Raw genomic sequence first — 24,653 nt, 5'->3', positions numbered from 1 at the left:
CCACTCTAACTTTCCAAAGCTAGGACAAAAGCCCACCAAAGTTTGCTTAATTAGGGCAAAAGTCCACTAGACATTTCACAAGTGAACATTAAATACCGACTATATACATTAAGAACTCAGACAGTTACTATATTTCATAGTGTGTTTTGATAGAGTTGATATGTATAATTAAGAAAAATCAACAAATAACGCTAAATTACTAATGTAATACGCGACACAATACCTTTGAAGAAACCAATACATACATAGTCATTTAGGGACGTAGCATGAAAACTTTTCCATGGGAGCAGGCTTTTTCATATTAAAAGCAAATCAAAAGTATATTTCCAAATTACGAAAGCTTCAATAAAACAATAAATATATACATATTACACACGTACATAAATACATATATGATTATTATTATTATTATTATTATTATTATTATTATTATTATTATTAGTAGTAGTAGTAGTAGTAGTAGTAGTAGTAGTAGTAGTAGTAGTAGTATATTTACAGTTTGTTACCTTTTCGAAACGTAAGTCTTGACAGTGCGTGAATTTAAAACTACAGCATGTGGGAAATGTACGAATAAGTTAGGCATAAGAAATCGGAAACTCTTCATGGAAGTTCATTTGTTTGAGTGTCTGCATCTTCTGTACTCTTATGTGAAAGAGTTAAGATAAGTGACTTTCTGGGCATACTACTACAAGTAGAGTTGTTAAATTTTAATTTAAAAAATCATTTTCTTACGAAATCAGGATATAAGAAATAATTTTTGGAAATACGTATCGTAAAAAGGATGATGTAAGATTTTTTAGAGTAGCGTAGCTCGCAAATCTCTGAAACTAGCAAAATGAAACTTTGTATATAAACTTTCTACTGTACAACAAACAAACAAACAAAAAAAAATGAAAATTCAACACATAAAAGGGAAAGAACAAAGGGTGCACTTTCTTCAATGTTCGAATTCCCCATTACTTATTCAGAAAATATTTATAAAGTAAAGAAGGATTTGATTAAGCTGGATGCGTGAAACTCGGTATTTCAACTTTTAACTAAAAGTAATAAAAATATATGTTTCAGCGTTTTGAGAATTAAATTTCCAAGAGGTTAGGAGGTTCAATTTCTATAATATTAAAATTTCCTACTGCTTACGAGATTTGGGCAGAAAACTCTTTTCCTTTAGATCTGGGTTCGTCCAGTTAAACAAATGAGAGTACAATGTGGATGATTAATTAGGTTCTTTAAATTATTTTAACATGTTGACGTAGTGTAATTTTTTAAACAGTGTTTCTTTCACATTCTGTTATAAACACTATCATTTTCTGTAATTATTAAACACAGACTAACCCTCACATGGGAGCCAAGAGTTTGTTTTGGGTGTTAAGCCATCAAATGCCATTCCTGACATAACATTTGATTTTAACTTCACATACAATTCAGGCTCAGGTCTCAAAATGTAGCATATCTGAATTATATTACTACTACTAGTAATAATAATAATAATAATAATAATAATAATAATAATAATAATAATAATAATAATAATAATAATAATAATAGTAATAGTAATAGTAATATAAGTAATTGCAACGATGAGCTCCTTCGTGGCTAAGCGGCTTTGGCGTGGGAGACCCTGGTTCAATTCCTGGCGGGAGTTCATGTGGTTCGGATTCCACGTTAATCAGTAGGTCCCGTCTCATATAGCCTCGCTGCTGAAAGGGACGTTAAACTCAAAATCAACTCAACTCAACTTAACTCAATTCCAACGATAACAGCTATGTTATTAATACTAAAACTATTGTTAATAATGGTAACGAGTAAAGAGTAGTTAATTACGACTGTAAATATTTGCTACGGAAAAAAAATTGAATATGATAAATATACGTATGTGTAAAAATAATTTACTTCAAATCAACACAAAGAAAGAAACATTTATGACGTATAACTAAAACACAACATTATGTTAGTAATACAAGGTCAATGGTGTGGAAGGAGAAAAAAGAACAGACATTGGGTGATATCAATAAAAATAAGTAACTACTCCTGAGAAGTCCTGCTCGAGAATCGGAGTAACTACGCCTGGAGTAATCTCCTCCCTCAATTTCGTATCAATAAAACAAGCCACTACTCAGGTCTAGTCTGCTCCAGATTTATGAACGTTTACTCGCGCTTCCTCTGCACGTACCACTGAGTCGTATCAATAAAAGAAGTGATTACTCATTTCTCCCATTCAAAGCGCAGTCATTTCGTTGTTTTAACCTATGGCGTAGTATCTTAAAAGCCATGAAACGGGCAAGTAGCAACGATAGCTTCAATCAAAGTGCATTTGTGGATATTCTAAAAGAGTTTCCAGGGGTACTTTCAAAGTCACAGCTACCAGAAAGTAAACGAAGGAAAGCCGAAACTTTGAAGGTAATTACAGTGAAATGAAACGAAATATCAAATACATCTACGACTGAGACACAAATTCAAAAGAGAGCTCCTTCGTGGCTAAGCGGTTAGCGTACGCGCCATTGGCGTGGGAGACCCGGGTTCGATTCCCGGCGGGAGCTCATGTGGTTCGGATTCCACGTTAATCAGTAGGTCCACGTCTCATATAGCCTCGCTGCTGAAAGGGACGCTAAACTAAAATCAACTCAACTCAACAAATTCAAAAGAGAATCTTTAATATTCGAGCGAGAATAAAACAAAAATAAAAAAGAAGAAAAAATAATAAAAAAAAAACGGGAAAGAAGAAAGTAATACTGAAACCATGGGAATGAACCTACTTGAGCTAACGGATGTTGATTGGAATCCAGCAATATCAAGATTAATACAAGCGCATATCACGTGTTGTCCAAGGTCTTTGTAGATTGTTTGGCTTTAAGAACGAAATCAGACACTTGGCTCCTTTGTTTTCTTTTTAATAAAGTCCAGCCAACCACGTCATAAATCACGTCCATCTGATTGCGTTTTCCACACCATACATGTCCCCTTTCGCCTTGACATAAACAAAATACATTCTCATGTATACACCCTTTCTATCAACGTTGAGTTGAGTTGATTATTAGTTTAACGTCTTTTTCAGTAGCGTGCCTATATGAGACAGAACCCACTGATTAACGTGGAATCCAAACCACATGAGCTCCTGCCGGGAATCGAACGCGGGTCTCCTATGCCAAAGGCATGTACGCTAACCGCTTAGCCATGAAATAGCTCTTCCTATTAACGTATTACTCTCCAAAATACTAGGTTTCTTTAATGCCACTTGTGTATAGTCAAGTGCTCCGATAGCACCCGGAAATGTATATTGTTCTTGCCACTCTGCCTTTGCTGTTTGTATATTACGCAGACTTCCGGAAACAATCCATTTTCAGGTAGTCATAGACAGTACTTTGAGCCACACCAGAATCCCCAGACATTCCGACCTGGAATCCCAGATCACTCACGTAACGCAAGAAAACCAAGGGCACCGATTTCTCTGTAAATTTGGGGGGAGGGCATTCAGATGCAGAAGATATATATATCAGGATTTTAAGACAAATTGCACTCTAATTATGCCAAATATTGTATATTCATAAATACAATAGGGGGCCCACATGAGCTTTGGGGGGACCGGGCCCCCTGGTCCCCACAGGATCGGCGCCCTTGAAGAAAACCCGCATCTTTTCTTCATTACGTAGTCCACCACCCCGAATTTCGGTTGATTCTCCTTTAAAAATGTTGTGCTAATCACTACATTTTCTTTCATAAACTTATAATGCTTTTTGTAATCTCCATTTCCAACATTTCTATGCAGTTTATAAGTTTTTCTACGTAGTAAAACAATCATATACTCTGCCATATTTCGCACGGAGTCACCTATTTAGCTTGCTCCACAAATTTGGAGAAGTTACTAGCATCACAGAGGAGTCTTTGATTTTTATTGATATCAAACGCGTAGTAGTTACTCGGCTCGAGAACAGAGGTGTGGTTACTTCAAAAGGGCGGGGCTTCTCCGAGGTCAGCCGAGACGACTAGTGCTCAGTTCTCTTTTTATTGATACTAATGCGAGTAACTACTTCAAAATTGGGCGTAATGAGTAACTTCTCCGTTTTATTGATATCACCCATTATGTAAGATCTGAGAATTACATTTGATGGGTAGTTAAAATTTTTTTGTCACCAAACAAATGCTATCATGCAAACAACAAGAAAGGACAATGGGTGATATACATAAAAGTGAGATCTTACTCTTTGATTAAGATTTTGAGATTAATCTCAAGGTTGTATGCATAAAAAGCGAGACAATGTGACGTCATTTGACTTTAATCTTAGGCGCCTGAGTAAATGCTCGGAACTTATGAATCGGAATCAAACTGTGATTTCTCACTTTTCGTACGCATAGAGTTGAATATAATCTCAACTAGCTGAGATTAATCTACAAATTTTGTGAACCACCTCAGTACATAGTTCACTTGTCCCTCAATCTGTTAGAGTGGGTCGAAATGGCTGAATTTATTGATGTGTAGCCAAGAAGAAAAGTGTACAGACTTCGAAGAGACTCTGATTTGCATGACTATAAAAGTCTAAATAGATCTGAAAAAATATTTACAATGGACGGCACAGCATTTGCTTGGGAATTTACTGAAACCCACAGGTGGGGCACTGAATAATGAAAAGAAGAAGAGAGTTTATCTCTCACGTTGCACTCTCAATGATAAAAAAAATACAATAAATAAACAAAAAACATGTTAAAAATAGTGGCCCCGCTTAGCGTAGCCGCTAACGCTCTCGCCTTCGGTGCGAGTGGTCCCGCGTTCGATTCCCGGTGGAAAGACTTGGTGGAAAGAGTGGAAAAGCTTTTTCAGGCCAGCCATCCTGAATTAGGTTTTCCTGGGTTTTTCACATTCACACCAGGCAAATGCCGGGGTGGTACGTAACTTATAGGTCCCAGGCTGCTTCCTTCCTTCCCCAATCCTTTCTTCCTTCCCTTTCCCCGGATTGTGTGCTCGCCGAGGGACGCCATCCCTCATGTACGTGACGGGCTAAATGGCCTTCGATGCCGAAAACTTAAAAATGTAAAATCCTAAATCCTAAATATTAAAAAATAAATATAATAAATAAATATGGTGATATACGGAGGAACCACGTCTTGTTCTTTAGTAATTCATAGTGGACTCCATTAGTCACTGGTGCCCCGTCCACTTCCGATTTCAACATGTTCTCTCTAATACTCGTTATGTGTGATTACATGTAACCTTTTATGAGGAACAAGATTGCACTTGATCATGTTTTCCCTTATTTCTTATAATTTGTGAGCTAATTGAATTTTTTCTGTTTATTTTAAAACTTTGATTTCCGTTCTTTAACCTCCTCTAGAAGTTTTCGGGATACCGAGATTGCCATTTCTTTCTCAAAATCCGCAGAAACCCCTAACACCGTTCCATAAGACGGTGGTACGGTGGCTCAGGGGTGCTCTCCCCGCTGGTCTGGTGGCTAGCACATGCGCTTTTGTTGTACGGAGTCCCGCGTTCGATTGCCGATGGAAGTGCTTTTGGAATTTTAACTATTCTCTATGTTTCTGTGTTTGTGCCCCTGTCGTTAAGGAAGTTACTGGAAAAACTGTACAATGAAGTAAAAATAGAGTAAAATAAGGAAATTAAGTTACTGAGACTCATTCAGTGAAACAGTTAACTTTTTTTTAAAAAAAAAAAAGCTGTAGAGCGCTTACCTCTGGCGCGTGAGGTCCCTGGTTCCATCCCCGGCCAAGTGAGGTTGTGGTGGACAACATCGTGTCTGGATTTTCTCGGAGTAATCTCACTTCCTCCCCCTTCCTTATTCCGCCAATTCTTCCAAAATCATTCATTTGTTTTAATTATCGTCTCCCTTATTCTAAAGGGTAATCGCGAGACGTTAAACTGACACATTTCATTTCATTTTTTTTTCTACTATTATATGAGTTAGTACTTCCGTTTTCTTTCCCTATCACAAATGCAAAAGTATTCCCAAATTGAAACAGAGTTCTGGCCGTATAGCGATAAGATCTTGGTTGGCACTGTTTTATATTGCTGGAATGCTGAAACGAAACTAGCTGTACTCAGGAACGGATTTAGGGTGTTACAAAGGTGCACGTGCACCTCCCCCCTTCGTTGTAAATGTACACTTCCTAAAGTGAGAATTTAAGAGTAAGCTTTGCAAAACCAATAGTTTAAGCCAATTTTCTGAAGGTTAAAGGAAAATAATTCATCGAGAGCAGATACTTAGCATTTCCAAAGGAATTCCTTATTCACATCACAGCTGCCTAAAGGCATTTAAAAAAAAAAACAAATTTAATTCAAATGTACAGGTAGTTATTGGTGGACCCCCGCTCAGAGAATCCTGGATTCGGCCCTGGCTGTACTTTAACCAATCTAATCCAACAGAAGAAAAGTCCTGCTTTTATACTGAATAAATAACGCTACTGATTTTAATTTTACTGACATGTTTACACTTGCTGCACACCTGGTGAATTCCTGATTTAGAAAAGGGAAGGAAATAAACATCGCTTGCATTACGTTATTTCTGTATGAAACGTCATCAAAATTAAGTTCACATGAGACGGAACTGCATGTCACAGTGAGAATAATTTCATTCCTATACGTTCTTTTTATGCATACGAATTACGAGTAAGAACTCACTTGTAGATTAATCTCGTTGAAGAGGTGAAATTATACTCATTAGTAATTACTCATCTTTATGTATATCACCCAATAGCCTTTGTTTATTTATTTATTTTTATTTCATAACGATAGAATATATATTTATACAAATTACTTGTAAGAACTAAGCTAGAATCTGGTTCTGTAGTACGAAACAGTATATCTAAAACTTTGACTAACAGATTGACAGTATTCTTGGCACGGACGCGATTGTAGCGCCACAAGAGATTTTTAGGTCCAGTGCCGTTTAAGATTTGTGCTGCTTAGGCCTTGTGCCGCGAAATGATTTTTAGGTCTTGTGCCGTTTAGGACTTGTGCCGCGAAATGAATTTTAGGTCTTGTGCCGTTTAGGACTACTGCCGTGTCCCACTTCTCCTAGGCTTTTAGGCTTGGTGACTTAGTGCGTATTTCCCATACAAGCAACATGTCATGCTTATCTTATACGTATTACTTTATTATTATATAATGCTCGGTGACTTATAGTTGTTGTGAAATAAAAGCTTGTATAGCGTTTTACTACACCCGAATGTTTGCCTCTTTCCCTCCAAATATTTTAATCAACATTTTTATTTTCAAAACCACGCAGTTCCCGTTCTTGTATTCATTTTGGGGATCACCTTCCACATTCATACAAAATTGGGTAGATTGAACTCTTATTGATTTTAATGTTTCCGATATTTGTTAAGACAATAAAATGTTTTACAGGATGTAAAACTTTAGTACATAAATAATCTACAATACTTTTCTACAAGACAAAAATTAAAAACAGTAATTGTTTGTTACTCGGGGTTGATAGCCAAAAGGAACGGCTCATGAGTCTCATGAGTGCTTTTTCAACATCAGGTGCGAGCGAATTAACGTACGAATTTCGAGTTTACACGATTCTATTTATTAGAAAAGCTTCCCTCCCTGTGAAGGTCAACGACTTGCTTTCCCCTTCTGCAGTGGTAAGTGGTGCGAGATAAGGCAGTTTTCTATCAGGTTGCCTGAAACAGACTTTAGCATTAACTATGTATTAAATTTTGGGTAATTTCTCTTAAAATAATGAAAACAATGAGTAATTCATTTTATAATAATTTTATTTCAACAACTTCACGTGACATTGAGTTACATTCAAAAACTAAGTGTAGTGCCCATCCATAACTTGACAATGTTATCTGAAAAAAAGGAAACGTACAAACATTAATAAGAATTTAATTTCTATTTTCATCTTAAATCTCTTATCATTTTATTTTTTCTCTCTTCCTCTCCAACTGTTTATTGCCTTTTTCTCCTTTCTTTTTTTCCATTGTGTGTGTGTGTGTATGTCTGTGTGTGTGTGTGAGAGAGAGAATATACAGTGTCACCACAAAAAGGCAGTAGATGTACCCCACTTGGGACGGCTGAGTCAGCGAAATTTGATCCTGTTTTCCTGGAATTGGGAGGCAAGTTTCGACAAGCCTTTAGTTGCTATGGTCATAGCCTTTTACGGCTACCAGAGAAGTGCGTGGGAAAATTTTGGTTTATCTGAACGTGTATGAGAACAGTTTGTTGTTGTTATGGTGATAGTCTTGGATGGGTTCATCGTCTTGGGTGGTCATACTCTTGGAGGGATCATAGTCCTATCAGTTATCATGATCGAAGCTTCATGATTGATTGATTGATTGATTTTTGCTTTTCGTTAGCTAGATGCTCTTGGCCTTCATAGTCTTGGATGTTCATACTGATGGACGGATCAGAGTCCTATTAGTTATCATGATCGAAGCTTCCCAATGGATTGATTGATTGATTTTTGTCTTTTCGTTATGAATTTGAATCCCAACCCCCTCCACTTCCTCCTGCGAAGAACGTAAGGGAACGTTGTTACTATGCTCATACTCTTGGACGGCGAAGCTTCCCAATTGGTTGATTGCTTTTCGCTATGTATTGAATAGTTAAATGCTCTTGGATGGATGAGAGTTCTATTAGTTATCATGATCGAAGCTTCCCAATGGATTGATTGATTTTTGTCTTTTCGTTATGGATTTGAACCTCCCAAACCCCTCCACTCCACTCCCTCCTGCGAAGAACGTAAGCGAACGTTGTTACTATGCTCATACTCTTGGGGCGGCTACCGGATCTTGATGAGAGTCCTTTTAGTTATCACGTTCGAAGCTTCCCAATTGATTGAATATCAAGTTCGAAGCTTCCCAATTGATTGATTGATTGATTTTCGTCTTTTCGTTATGTATTGAATAGCGAAGAGCATACTTAATGTCTTAAAATATTCAATGCTTTCTCATCGAGAATCGAACCTGTACACTAAACGCAAGACCGGTGCTTTACGATTTAGAGTTGAATTAATTCTTGCATGAAAAAAAAAAAGAATTTCATGTATTGGTTTTAGCGTAGCATATGATATGTACATTGTTCGAAGCTCTTCATTTCGAAGCACTATAATACTTTCAAGTGTTCAATGTCCCCTTTCTCTCTCTTTTTAACATCGAGAATCGAACCCGGACCAAAGTGGTATTAAAACATAAATAACAGCCATAAAAATAAATTTAAAAAATACAGCATTACATTATTATTATTATTATTTTGGGAGTGAAAGTGAAGCAGACAACTAACCTTGATTGTAGCTTCGTTAACTTATGAAATAAAGATTGTACATCGGAATCGAACGCGAGACCAGTACTTCACGATTTAGAGTTGAATTAATCCTCGCATGAAAAAAAAAAAAAGAATTTCACGGAGTAATCCAACTTGAGGTGGGCACTCTATCACTGAACGTCAGTGCCTCGCATATAGATTAGATTTTATTTAAAAAAAAACTTTTCGTCCTATTTTTTTCTAGTCGTCTTGTATTGGGTAGCTAGATTCCCCCTCCACCTTAACCCCACCAGACCCATCTTGTAATACTAAGAATAGAAGTTCCCAGATTTTCTGCGAAGAGTTTGAGAAGTTTCTTACGAAACGTCTGGAAAATTTTCGTCTGGAACCTTCTCAGGAAATTGAGTTGATAAGATGATTGTTGTAGTTCCTGGATGTTTTTTAAAGGTATTGGTAGCGGAAGCACTTCTCATAGCATATCATAATGTTTTAAAACGTAGGATGAAAAAATGTGTATGCTCAAATCAGCAGGGTTGATTGTATTGCATGTGAAAAGTATTATATGGATATTCACATGATGTTGTCTGCTATGACAAGTAATTAAAATCACTTAAGTTGAAGCCGTGATGAAATATTGCGCTATAACATTCCCATAGCACAAAAGATTACGCCCCACGAAATGTCTGTAGGTTATGAACTATTTGTTTTATCTAATTTGGTCTTGGGATTCTCACGAATTCACTTGTAAGTGTTCATGGGAATAGAATTTGTTTGCAGACTGTTCTTTGATCGAATAGACCTTAGTTGCTCAGGGGAATATCGCATTGCATGAATCGTGAATATCGTATTTTCAAACGTATACAGCATTTGAGATTACATGTATGTTTGTTGTCGTCTTCACATACGAACATACTCACGTGCGACTGAAGATAGTGTAATCTGAATGCGAAAACGCTGAGTTTGTGTAATGAAAAATAAGTCTGTTAATAGATAAGATTTACTAAAGATGATATTTTGATACATCTATCAAATAATGTGTGTGAATAAGGAAATGAAATTGAATAAGGATATTAAATGTAGCAGGGGAGAGGTGGGGAGATTTTATTCGTTTGGAAAAGCTCATATGTTTCTTGAAAACAGTTATCATAATAAACTTGCTTTATTTTTGACTTCCAATGCTCTCCCCATCCGTAAATCGAACTCAGGATCACGTTCACCACATGTCCGTGTTAGCTATTAGAACAGCTGGAGGTGCTGAAAAGATGAGCAGAAGGCACAGCGGCAAAGCGCTTACATTTGGTATATGATGGTCCCTAGCTCGACTACCGAATATATTAGCTCATGATGCCTTAGCATAATGGGCATAATCGTAGGACATTAAATAAATAAATTTGTGATGGACAACATCGTGTTCGTTGATTCTCATGTGGTATTTCCGCTTCATCTCATAATATCATTTCATTTAAAATACCTTAATCATCCTTTCATCTTAGCCTAAAATAGATATTCGTGGGGCATTAAACTGAAAGATTTCATCTTTATCGTTGCACACAATTGTTTTCCCGATCATCATGTGTAACATTCTACATTTAGTCGTGTTTCTGTTCTTATGGATAGGTTTGGAGATTTACATTTTAATAAAAAATAAAAGAAACGAAAAATCGTCTTAGACGTTCCTTAAGTAAAATTACTTTGAACAAGAAATCTTAATTCTGTGGCGAAGGGTACGTCCCTCATGATATAGTTCATTCTCGAGACGAGATAGAATACATCGAGAAGCAAGATCGACGATACTTTTACAAAAATTTATGATGAGATCCAATGTCGGACAGAACTCCTTATAAAAGTCATAGAAAAAGGATTCATTCTGTTTTCACTGTTGTAAATTAAGGCTTTAATTGGAAGATATCCGTTAAATCGTGTAATATGGCAACTCGACTTGGAAGTACAAGACATCACATACAAATTTTGCCTTCATGTGTTACTAGACTAGATGCTCAGTATAATAATAAGGGCGTCAACGCTTCTCTCTCTCTGTTTCAGACCAATCTCAAAGTTCGTGAAGAAAAATTTATTACTTTTAGATTCATTTAAATATATGTTAATTAGTTTAAATAACTTTTTTCGGTATTTCAAATTTTGTTTCCCACATATTCGAGTCGTAGGCCTTTCTCAAGTTAATAAATAATTGATATGTATGGATATAGCATTAGCCCTTGTTTAGTTGTAAAATTAGTGTAATAAATCTTTGGCGCCCATGATAAGTAAATTCTCTCATTACACTATTCGTTAACTTACTTAGTTGCAAATTTCATTATTTATACAATTCAGCTTATTTCGTTTACGATTTACTTCCTATGTGATCAAAGAAATGATCTTTGTTCGTGGGATTTCTTAAGACATCATGTTCTCACACAATGTTAAGGAAAATCGATGAGCTTGAAAATTTTCAATCCTGTGTGAATGTATTAAGTTTTGTGTCTCACGCAGGAGAGTCCTTTATTATTATTATTTCCATCGAGAGATAAGAAAGGTATCCTGTGATTTCTTAAGATAATGAGGACAAGGTGATTTAATGGTCATACATATAGAATACGTCTTCGAGAGTGAACATATTATTCATTAGTTAAAGATGGCATCAACGACAATGGTGACTAAGAGAGAGTGTTTGCTGTTAAGTGTCCAATATGGACTTAGTTCAATGAAAACAAAATTAATTTGTATTGGATTGGATAGTGATACATTTGAGCCAGTGATCCGTATTGGTAAAGGAATTATTTTTGGAGTCGAGTTAAATTTGTCGGAGTGGGGAAAACTTGTACATTTGATCCCATTTGTTTCGGATTATTTAAATTCGCAAGTTGAAAGTACATCTATAAATTCTCTTGGACGAAATAATGAACTGCTGTTGCGAAACTTGATGGGTGAGAAAATAGTTATAATAGAGAAAAAAGGTACACTTCATGCTCCTCGAAACAGTGTATACTTAAATTCAAGCGAATGGTTTCATTTTTTGGAAATATTACCATGTATTGAGCATGCTGTAAAAAAAAGTAAACTTTGCATTGAGGTGGTACGTGAATATTTTCAATTGTGTACAGTGACTATTCGCAATCATGTAGAATCGCAATGTCTTGCATGTACTGGACTTGAGGCAATTCATACGTGTGTAAATGAACAAAATATTACTAGTGAAATGAACAATAGTTTTCCGAATGTATCTCCGGCTTTGAAGAAGGACGGTGATATAATCATTGATGATGAAAGATTAAAATTGGAAATGAAAGTATTATGTAAACAAAAAATTATAGAAGCAATCAGGGATGAATTATTTGACACAATTCAAACACAATCATGGTGGGGGGAAACTGATACTCAACCTGTGGATGACATCGATGAGATGGATATGTGTTGATAAAAAAAGAAGAAAAAAATATTTTTCAGCGTAGTGGTTTTAGTGAAAAGTGATATATATTTTTATGACGTAAATTGAGTGACAAGAGGATATCTAACTGTCTGAAAATTATATACATTATCAAGTTTACTATACCAATAGTTAAATGAAACACGCAAAGAAAGAAAACATATGTTTCAGTCTAGTGATTTTATTAAAGTGATATATTTTATACATTTCTGAAAAATGTATCATTCATTAGTGAGTAATATTTTACGTTGTATGTAAAAATCGTATTTCAATTCATTATTATGAAAAGAAAAAAATATTTTTTTCAGTGTAGTGATTTTAGTGAAAGTGATATATTTTATACATATCCGATTATGTGTCATTCATTAGTTCACTAATATTTTACGTTGTATTAAAAATCGTATTTGAATTCATTCACCAATAAAAAACTAATTGAAGATAGAAAGAGAGAGAGAGAGAGAGAGAGAGAGAGAGAGAGAGAGCTAATAGGTTTAGATTTAATCTTGTACATTTGTTTGGAAGTTTTACATTTTAATAAAAGTAAAAGAAACGAAAAATCATCTCAGACTTTCCTTAGGTAGAATCACTTCGAGCAGGAAATCTTAATTTTGTGAAAAGTTATGTACTAAATTCACCGTTTGAATATTATTATTATTATTATTATTATTATTATTATTATTATTATTATTAATTTGGGGAGTAGATTCGTTTGATATAAATCGACAAGTACATTTTTTTTTCAAATTCGAAATGAAACAGAAACATCCGAGTCTCATAGACAATACTAGTTCACTCAAGTTTTAGTCCCAAGAAAACAGCAAATTGACGCTGGTTTAAGCCATATGAAGTTGATTTAAGAACATTGTCTATGTGAACTATCTTTGAACGTATCACAAAGTGACCCAAAGTAGGTATACATACCTGCATTGATCAAGTATGACATTATATGATTCGGTCTATTCCGAGTTTAGGCATAAGTGAAAAGGAATTAAGAGCAAATAATGGAGAAGCTAAGTCAATATACTGCAATGCAATAAGTAAATGAAAATTCCATGAGCTGATCAGTACGGGGATGTATATATACTTTTGGGTCATTATATATATATACGACTACTTCTTTCTTGTTTTCTGAAGGTGAACCAATGGTCACAAAGAAATGATTCAAGGGCCACATGCAACTCATAGTGATATATATTTTTATGACGTAAATTGAGTGACAAGAGGATATCTAACTGTCTGAAAATTATATACATTATCAAGTTTACTATACCAATAGTGAAATGAAACACGCAAAGAAAGAAAACATATGTTTCAGTCTAGTGATTTTATTAAAGTGATATATTTTATACATTTCTGAAAAATGTATCATTCATTAGTGAGTAATATTTTACGTTGTATGTAAAAATCGTATTTGAATTCATTATTATGAAAAGAAAAAAATATTTTTTTCAGTGTAGTGATTTTAGTGAAAGTGATATATTTTATACATATCCGATTATGTGTCATTCATTAGTTCACTAATATTTTACGTTGTATTAAAAATCGTATTTGAATTCATTCACCAATAAAAAACTAATTGAAGATAGAAAGAGAGAGAGAGAGAGAGAGAGAGAGAGAGAGAGAGCTAATAGGTTTAGATTTAATCTTGTACATTTGTTTGGAAGTTTTACATTTTAATAAAAGTAAAAGAAACGAAAAATCATCTCAGACTTTCCTTAGGTAGAATCACTTCGAGCAGGAAATCTTAATTTTGTGAAAAGTTATGTACTAAATTCACCGTTTGAATATTATTATTATTATTATTATTATTATTATTATTATTATTATTATTATTAATTTGGGGAGTAGATTCGTTTGATATAAATCGACAAGTACATTTTTTTTCAAATTCGAAATGAAACAGAAACATCCGAGTCTCATAGACAATACTAGTTCACTCAAGTTTTAGTCCCAAGAAAACAGCAAATTGACGCTGGTTTAAGCCATATGAAGTTGATTTAAGAACATTGTCTATGTGAACTATCTTTGAACGTATCACAAAGTGACCCAAAGTAGGTATACATACCTGCATTGATCAAGTATGACATTATATGATTCGGTCTATTCCGAGTTTAGGCATAAGTGAAAAGGAATTAAGAGCAAATAATGGAGAAGCTAAGTCAATATACTGCAATGCAATAAGTAAATGAAAATTCCATGAGCTGATCAGTACGGGGATGTATATATACTTTTGGGCCATTATATATATATACGACTACTTCTTTCTTGTTTTCTGAAGGTGAACCAATGGTCACAAAGAAATGATTCAAGGGCCACATGCAACTCACAAGTTTGAAATACTTGTTCTACAGTTACAGGTTAATTCTGTTACCGGAAAAATGGCAGATCATTTGTATTTGAAGTTTCATTGCGTTATTTTCAAATCACAAGTGTATTCTCAATTTTGAACTTCAAAGGACAATGCTTTTCAGACAACTGATATAGATCTACCAAAATTTAGTTTTATTAAGTAAGGAATATTTTAAGAAGATATTAGTAGAATAAATTATTAACATTCCAGTTCATTTCAAAGAAGAAAGAAAAATAAATCCTCTATAAGTCAATGGGTAAAAAAAGAAGATGACACACAACACTCAACATTATCCAACATTTCTCAAATTGGGTTAAATTTCCATTATATGGACTGAAGTTGAGGATTTTGAAAGACTTTGAGGCTCAATATGAACCAATTATATACAGACTTGATGCCACAAAGAAAAAATCTATGTAGCGTACGTAAAATCGTAGGTTACATGCGTAAATCTTAGGGATAGGCGTAAGTCGAGTCAAATGTAATTTTCTCGAGTTGAGTTTCGAGTCGAGTTACTGTTTTCAGGCCGAGTTTCGAGTCGAGTCGAGTTTCATAAATGGCTCGCTCCTTCAGTTCATTTTAAGTCGTTTTGGAATCATGGTCTTATTAGACTGGAAAAGGAAAACCATGAGAAATATAAGCAATAATGTGAAATACTTTTAGTGTTTCTCACGACTTTTTTTTATTAAATCCATGTTGATAGAGAGAAAGGCAGAAGGACGACCAAGCATAGAATATCTAGATCTTTGATAACGTCACAGATTATAATTCCTCTTTGTAAAATAATCCATTCAGTGGTTCCTTTGTTCCTATCTTCACTGTCTGACAAAATATGACACGATTCGAGAAACTTTTCGGTACGAAAAAGAGATAAGTCGCAAATCGACAAGTACATTTTTTTTTCAAATTCGAAATGAAACAGAAACATCCGAGACTCATAGACAATACTAGTTCACTGAAGTTTTAGTCCTCAGACACTGTTTTAATGTCACATGTGGTATATATAAAAGCTTTAAATTGATATAGTAATTGCACGAACACGATGTATTTTCAAACTCAAGACAATACAGAAACATCCGAGATTTATGAGCATTACTAATTCACACACATCCGAGACTTATGAGCAATACTAGTTCGCCCAAGTTTTTGTGATGAGGAAGATGCCCACATTAGACAAAATTTACAGAAAATTCGGAATATTAAGGAATGTTGGTGATCTGACCTAGAACATACCTTTTCATTACAGTAAACAAAGAACAGGAATGAACATGAATTGTACCTCAAATGATGTGTACGGGTTCGATTTTAATCACAGTTCCCATGAAGTGAACTTTGTAGTGTACAAACATCGTGTGTGCGTAAGTAGAGTTTATGTTTCTAACTTCTTATTCAAAGATTCACAAGATAGGTTATTTCTTATTTAAATGCTTCTTTCAATATTCCTACTCTATCTTTGTTTTTAAATCACGTTCACATTTTATGTTTTATCTAATAACTACAGAGATATAAAAGTAGAAACAAAATGTACAAATGAAGGGGGATTGAAAGATTTATTATGAAGATCTAACGCTGAAACCTCAAAATACTATTACTATGGTAACTAGTATTGCCAACAAAACGAGAGAAACTTCTCGATACAAAAAAGAGGCAAGTCTCAATTCAATAAGTACATTTTCAAATTCGAGATGATACAAAAACATAGGTACGTTCAAAAAAGTTTGCGATAACTTGATCCAAGATCCAATATATTTTAGAAAAAACGATATCGAAATTAGAAATTTGTACACGCAAGCCCATTATCAGCGATGATTTTTGATTTATATTACACCTGTTAGCAGTGACTTTCGGGAATTGCTAGAGTTAGGAGGATATAGATATTTTTTTATCCGTAGTGTCATCACTTATCAAAACTTGTTGACCATTACGTGATGTAACTTTTTTTCGCATTAAAGATTCATCTGAAAATTTCAGATTTGTGCAATTTTTCGAAGTGTAAGTGATCAGTTACAGTTACAGAATTGATTAACCGAATATAAGTCTAGGTACATCTTTAATAGCGTAATTCAAATTGTGGACCTGATGTCAACATGTGCAGAGTTATGAAAAATGCATCATGTATTATATCACAGAATACTACATTGCTAGATCTAATCACTTTCTCAGATTTGTTCAAAAAACGTAGCACAAGACTATTGTAATTCATCATCTGAATTACCTTTTCTTACTTGTCTTAAAAAAGCAACACATCTTCGCGGATAATCATTTAGCACCCATACAAACAGTTGAAAAAATTTCTTTTCCTATTACAGTACCGACTTGACAAGTTATCAAATTATAACTATTCCAAAGATAACGTGAAAACAGATTAATTCATTTGTTCACGAATTAATGCGAAAAAGAAAATTTGTCAACTGAAGAATACTTTCTTTTTCGTGTGTACAGGAAGATTATATGACTATACGTAATAATGATCTACTGTTTCTCCAACAAATATAGATCAAAACTTATTGGCCATTATGTGTTGCAATCTTTTTTCGCTAGTAATTCAAATTGTGGACCTGATGTCGACATGTGCAGAGTTATATAAAAATGCATCATGTATTATATCGCAGAATATTACATTGCTACTCCTTCTGTACATAGGATAGGTCAGTGTTTCTTTAGATATATGCTATCTTTTGCTGTTCAGCATTACGTCAGAACATCACGTTATCACTTCTCATTTTTGTTGATGAATGTCTTGGTTTAATATTTATCTTCACACGTATGTAGTTCATTCTTTTTTTTTAAAGTAAACTTGCGATGTTTAAAGATGATGATGGTGAACGTGTACATTAGATTTCAATCTTTTAATGAAGTCATTCGATTCATTTTTATTGTTAGACATTCGTTTTGAAAAGTAATTAATTTTCTAAGAAACGATTACATGTTACTCTTGTGTACATCACATCTTTGCAAATACTATCTAATGTAACCACTATCGTTTTGAATCAGGTCCAGTTGGAACAAAATTTTCTAAAAGGGAGCATGAACATGCCAATTTTTGGTTGCTAATCATTGGCCCCATGTTCGTCAAATATTAGTAATTTTAAGCATTACCTCAGTAGCCTCCTGTCTCCTTGTTATTATCACATTGGAAAGTTCACTGGCGATATTCGTAGCTTTTGTAAAAGATGATGAGTAATCACAATTTAGTTTTTAATGGTCATGATGGATCAATGGTTGAGTCCCAATGGTAGATTTGCAACAGTCAGCCCAAAATGTAGGGAGATGGGCAGTAGAAGTTAGGAAAGACCGAATTCAATCATATTTTAGTTCATTTGCAAGCCTACCGTGATAATTTTAGGGGCGCTCGTCATCCCTGTGGATAAGGGCATGGGTAAAGTGAATACTTCTGGTGCTTGTGGTTCCTGTCTCAATCCGAGTTCATGTTAATAGGTAATTGTGGTAAACAAAAAAAACTGTGAGTATTAGTTCCCCTGTTTACTTCTACTTTGTTATTTTTCTAAAGCAATTATGTCAGGTTAGAAGAACATGTATCTTTTCTTTTTAGTACGTGTATTGTTCTTCTACTCATAAATTCAATGGATTTCAGGATGCATGATGTCTCAGTGATATAACGTTTATTCACATTGTCATTCTATCAACTAATATTTTTTCGTCTTAATCATATGTCCTTTTACCGAGAAAGGGTATATTTGTGGGGGTATCTTTATTTCTCCGGGGGGGTTTGAGGAGCGTGCTGGCTCAGTGGTAAAGGATTTACAACCAGTACTTCGTTTTTCATATGCTGAAGCTTCTTGATATGCATCCTGTACAAAGCAAAGCAAGTGCTGGAACTTAATGGCGATCCGTGCCTCATTTTGTCAATCATCACACCTTCAGTTAATTACTTTAAAAAAAGAAAGATAACGAGTTCGGAATTTGCTATAACTTAGTAGAATGAGAATGTATGAGTAGATCATGAAAACTCACGGACATCATGTTCGGAGATGAAACTAGGGACTGCATGCACTTTGCTACAGTGCACGACAATTAGTAATAAATTATGCTCATTATGTTGAGGAAGACGAATGATTAAGACAAATGAATGAATGAATGAATGAATACTTAGTAAAATAAAAATATATAAGTAGACCATGAAAACTCACGGACACTATGTTCGGAAGTCGACCACACTGAGCGGCAATTAGTAATAAAAAATTATAAGCTTATTTGATCGGAGATCGAACTAGGGACCGCATGCACTGGGGGTTACGGAACAATGCTCTACTATACTAAGTATTCATCTGAAAGAATACGTCGTTGCTTTATCACTGAACCACACACACAAACTTTCACATATTTCTTACGTTCGAAACGTAAGAAAATATTTCAGTTTAACGTACCACGATTATGCTCATCATACAGATAGACAGACAGAAAGATATACACTTAGATAGTACTTATTGTCTTTTCGAGTATAGAATAATACGCGTTCAATACTACACAGATACTTGTAGTGTTTGAGCCTCGTCGCCCAAAGCTTGGACCTCTCCCAACAAAAAATTTCTTAATGTACGCCTGTGTACATAGCTAGTATACGAATTCTATGACGGGGGTTCTGAGCATTTTAAAAGAAATTGATGATAATAATAGGGAATATTTTAACTACTTTCGTCCTTTTAAAGTAATATCACATACAGCTTAGACTATAATATAGAGAAAACTGTATAAAGTTCAACTTCCTAGATCAACTTAAAGAAATGAAGAAATGTTCTCTTATTTGAGAATAGACAATTGTTTTAACTTGAAGATTTGTGCCCCATGTTGAAATCGTGGGGTGCTGTGGATCAGTGGTAAAGCGTTCACCTCCGGTGATTGGGGTCCCTGGTTCGATCCTAACTCTTGCCGTGTGAACTTTGTGGTGCATATAGCCTCGCTGCTGAACGGAACGTTAAACTCAAAAATCAATCAACATCATGTGTACATAGGTAACGGCATCCGAGATGAATAAGCAACACTAGTTTTGTCAAGTTTTAGATCTCAAACACTGTTTTAATATTACCTAAAACACACACACACACACACACATACATATCTTCGCTTCGTGTTGTCTGAAACCATGACCTAAGATAATGTTGACGCGACAGCTGGAGAACAACATTGAAATACAAAACATGTTCTGTTATCTTATTTTTCTGCTCTTTCCAAGTAGACATTGCAGATACAGAAACTCTCTCAGTTCGTTGACTTATGTATATGTATTTAACGTTAGATTTCACTCTTATTAACATTAGAAAATTATGAAATTAACTTGAGTGCCTCAGTGGTAGAGTGTTTACCTCTGGTGCATGAGGTCCCGTGTTCAAATCACATGTCTTTTTTCTATATACTTGTCATTAATTTTAGCGACCACAAATCCCCTGCTTCCTTTACAACTTAACGAAAAGATGCTATTGACTGTCCCCGGAAAACCGTCCTTATCATTTCATTTTTACGTTCCAGAGGGCACGGTGGGCTCAGTGCTTGGGTCCCTGATTCGATCCCAGTTCGTGCCCTATGAACTTTGTGGTGAACAAACATCATATGCGTGGATTTCCCTTCGGAGTTCACCAGTTTCCTTCCACTTTCTCCATTACATCATTTCATTCATTTTTTCATTATCACCTCTCCTTCATTAGCCTAGTAGACGTAAACGTAGGGCGTAAAACTCACTTTTCACTTGTCCCATCCACACAGATTATACTATTTTCATTTGCTAAAACGTACATATCTTCGCTTCGTCTGGACTCCACGTACTACAGATACATAGACAAACGGCGAAACAAGTAGACATATTATCAAAAAATTTAAGACACACAAGCTATGATTATTATTACATCATTCACATCATAAAGTTTCGTCTTTCAAAATCATTAGTTTAACAGTCATAATCGTGGAACGTAAAACTCACTTTGTGTGTTAGACAACATTGTATCTATGAGTTTTCTCTTTGGCTCTCTTGTCAAACTATGATTTGACCTCTCTCTCTCTCTCTCTCTCTCTCATCACAGGTGGGGGACCCTAGTGAATCAATGGTACAGCGATCATCTTTGATGTATGGTGTATCCAGATTGTAATCCAGCCTAGACAAGTGAATTTTCTGGTAGACAAAATTACTAGTTTAACAGACATAAAAATTGGACGTAAAACTATGATTTGACTCGAACGAATATTTCTGATGCATTGGGATCCCTAATTCGATCCTAGCTAACAACAAGTGAAATTTCTGGTGAACAAGAGCGTTCATCTTTTGTGCATAGGTCCTTGAGTTGAGCATGAAGCCCTCCTTCCCCCGTGTTCAACTTTTGCTTTCAACAAATGAATTTTAAGGTAGACAAACACCGTATGCGTGGATTTTCTTCGGAGTACTTCCGTTTCCTCCCACTTTTTGAGTGTACGTTGATTGAATGGTACAGCGTTCACCTCCGGTGTTTGAGGGGGGGCCCTGGTTTCAAACCCCTGCTCCCTCCGTCAAGTGAACTTTCTGTGTTGGACAAACAACACGTGCGTAGGTTTTTTTCGGTGTACTTTCGTTTCCTCCCACTTTCTTTATTCTATCATTTCATTCATTTCTCATCATCACCGTCTTCTTCAGTCTAGTCAATATATTCATGAAACTTAAAATTGGAAGTTATTATTATTATTATTATTATTATTATTATTATTATTATTATTATTATTATTATTATTATTATTACTAAAAATAAACCAAGAAGTTCCGTTACTAGTGATATACATATATCCTAATTACCAGTCTTATGGCGGCTCCCTTTCCTAAATTTAGGGGGACACAATGACTCATTGGTCTATTCATCTTCCTAGCATATGCTACAGACAGACAGACAGACAAACGTCAGCCGGTGTTCGCTGACATTTTGTCACTTCAATGCAACGTTTTCTTATCATCGCTTGGTTGATAAAACGGTAGATAGGTCAGTGTTTTGCTTTCCGATAAGCTAATCTTCTCTTCTCTTGAATACGAAGCAACAGACAAAGAAAAAAAAAAGATACTGGGAAAACACATTTCTTTGACGCTGTATATATGTATGACTGTCTGTGTCTGTAGAATCTGGTTTCTTTATCACACACGAAACAACTATGAATAAATACACTTTATAACTTTATTCTTTTTTTTTAAAGACAAAGACTAAAAAATAAAGACAAATATATTATTTTACTCTAGTTCGATTCTTAGTGAAAGAGCATTAAATAGTTTTATCTTGTTTATTCATGTACCATACACTTACGAAAGACCACGATCGTTTGGGATCCGGGTTCGATTCTCGATGAGAAAGCATTCTTTTTTTTTTCTTCGCAGAAAATCTGGGAGCTTAACAACATTAGTATACTAATTTAAAAATCCTACCGTATTGATCGATCACAAAATACAAATTTTATGTGAAAATAATAAAAGATTTCAATTTCACTATATTATTATTATTATTATTATTATTATTAAATTCACTAGAATTAGTACTACATTGTTCAGTATAAATGAAAAGTATTTTCTGCTTCTTTATGAACAGAAGTCCACTTCATTGACACCCATCAACTTTAAAGTTCGTTTTCCGTCAAACTTGACTGTGTTTGTACACTATCCAATAAATCAGTCATAATTGAATCTATGAGTTTTTTGTTTATAGTCTGAAAACAAGCGGAATCAAATGTACAAGTTTTCTTTCCCATTCCGTTAAAATTTCACTTAAATCCAAATACAAGGTCTTTAGCAACACGATTCACTTATTCAAATGTTCCACTTTTTAGTACAATACACATTAATTTGACTTTCATTAAATTAAGACCTTATGCACCATTTAATATGACAAGGAGGAGAAACAACCATGTTTCGTCTTGTTTATATATGTCCTATACACTTACGAATATGATATCAGTTCAGTAAATTCAAGATCGTGCATGTTACGTCCAAATAAATTAATCTTCATTCCTTTATATATTAAACATATATTTCCATTTTTCCAAATACGATGCTAATGCATATGGAAGTTATACATAATAGCACATACGTAAATTATTTGTATAAATACATATTGTTTTGGTAACTTTAGAATATGTACATGTACTTTTTACAGTTATATACAAAGAAAAAGTATGTAATGGAACTTTATTCAAGTTTCACTTCAAATTGTACCATATTGAAAATTATGTTCCTTATTGCAACTTTTACTGGCATTTTTATGTATATCATCATTCGGAGCACTACGAAATACTTGTATATCAGGGCACTTTTCCTGTATTTGTTTAATAAAAGCATATCCCTTCTTAAAGTAAAGAAATGGACAATTAGGAAACCATTTCGCATGTTCTATCCATGGAACATCGTTATCAGTCCAATCTTTTAATCCACCAGCACAATAAAAGCATATAGTTTGGTCTCTTGTCTTCGTGTAAAAAAATCCAGCATCACTTAATTGATCCGGGCATTGTTTTGATGAAATAGGCCAGTGTTCGAATGTTCTTAAACGTAATTCCTTTGTACAATACTGATTATATTGAGGGGCAAAACATTTATGTGCACCACTATATGGTAATTCTGACATTTGTTGAAGTGGTATCCTTTCAGATACAGAATTTGGTCGCAGTTCCATTCTTAAACTTCCACTATTCGTATTTTTCTAATCGTCTACTTCAATGAAATCTTGCTTACGTTTCTATGTTCAATTATGTTGGAAATCTATGGAAGTCAATATTATAAAGTAACTTATGATTTACACAGCCATGTTATTTCAGCAGATGATCAACAGAGACTAATGACACTATGCATACAAATATCTGTGCACACATGCATGATGCAAGAAGGGATGTCGATGAGGAAATCGTGTATCATCTTGTTTATACATATACCATACACTTACGAAAGACCACGATCGTTTGGGATCCGGGTTCGATTCTCGATGATAAAGTATTCTTTTTTCTTCGCAGAAAATCTGGGAACTTCTATTCTTAGTATTACAAGATGGGTCTGGTGGGGTTAAGGTGGAGGGGGAATCTAGCTACCCAATACAAGACGACTAGAAAAAAATAGGACGAAAAGTTTTTTTTTTAATAAAATCTAATCTATATGCGAGGCACTGACGTTCAGTGATAGAGTGCCCACCTCAAGTTGGATTACTCCGTGCGAGGATTAATTCAACTCTAAATCGTGAAGTACTGGTCTCGCGTTCGATTCCGATGTACAATCTTTATTTCATAAGTTAACGAAGCTACAATCAAGGTTAGTTGTCTGCTTCACTTTCACTCCCAAAATAATAATAATAATAATGTAATGCTGTATTTTTTAAATTTATTTTTATGGCTGTTATTTATGTTTTAATACCACTTTGGTCCGGGTTCGATTCTCGATGTTAAAAAGAGAGAGAAAGGGGACATTGAACACTTGAAAGTATTATAGTGCTTCGAAATGAAGAGCTTCGAACAATGTACATATCATATGCTACGCTAAAACCAATACATGAAATTCTTTTTTTTTTTCATGCAAGAATTAATTCAACTCTAAATCGTAAAGCACCGGTCTTGCGTTTAGTGTACAGGTTCGATTCTCGATGAGAAAGCATTGAATATTTTAAGACATTAAGTATGCTCTTCGCTATTCAATACATAACGAAAAGACGAAAATCAATCAA

The 24,653-nt window shown here is 34.6% G+C and overlaps 1 protein-coding gene across 2 annotated transcripts in view; it reads right to left on the bottom strand.

The window, feature by feature from the left end:
• Positions 1–7,704: 7,704 nt before the first annotated feature.
• LOC145667470 (uncharacterized) overlaps positions 7,705–24,653 on the bottom strand; it is a 46,251-nt gene continuing 29,302 nt past the window's right edge. For both annotated transcript variants that reach the window (XM_081734947.1, XM_081734948.1), the window contains one exon: positions 7,705–7,800. In XM_081734947.1, the coding sequence (XP_081591073.1) occupies positions 7,757–7,800 (44 nt within the window). In that variant the 3' untranslated portion in view covers positions 7,705–7,756. The remainder of the gene's footprint in view (positions 7,801–24,653) is intronic.

Source organism: Thermobia domestica, chromosome 13 (genome assembly GCF_964235325.1).
Source record: "Thermobia domestica chromosome 13, izTheDome1.hap1.1, whole genome shotgun sequence".
NCBI classification, from domain to species: Eukaryota; Metazoa; Arthropoda; class Insecta; order Zygentoma; family Lepismatidae; genus Thermobia; species Thermobia domestica.
This window is presented reverse-complemented; position numbering and strand designations above follow the sequence as displayed.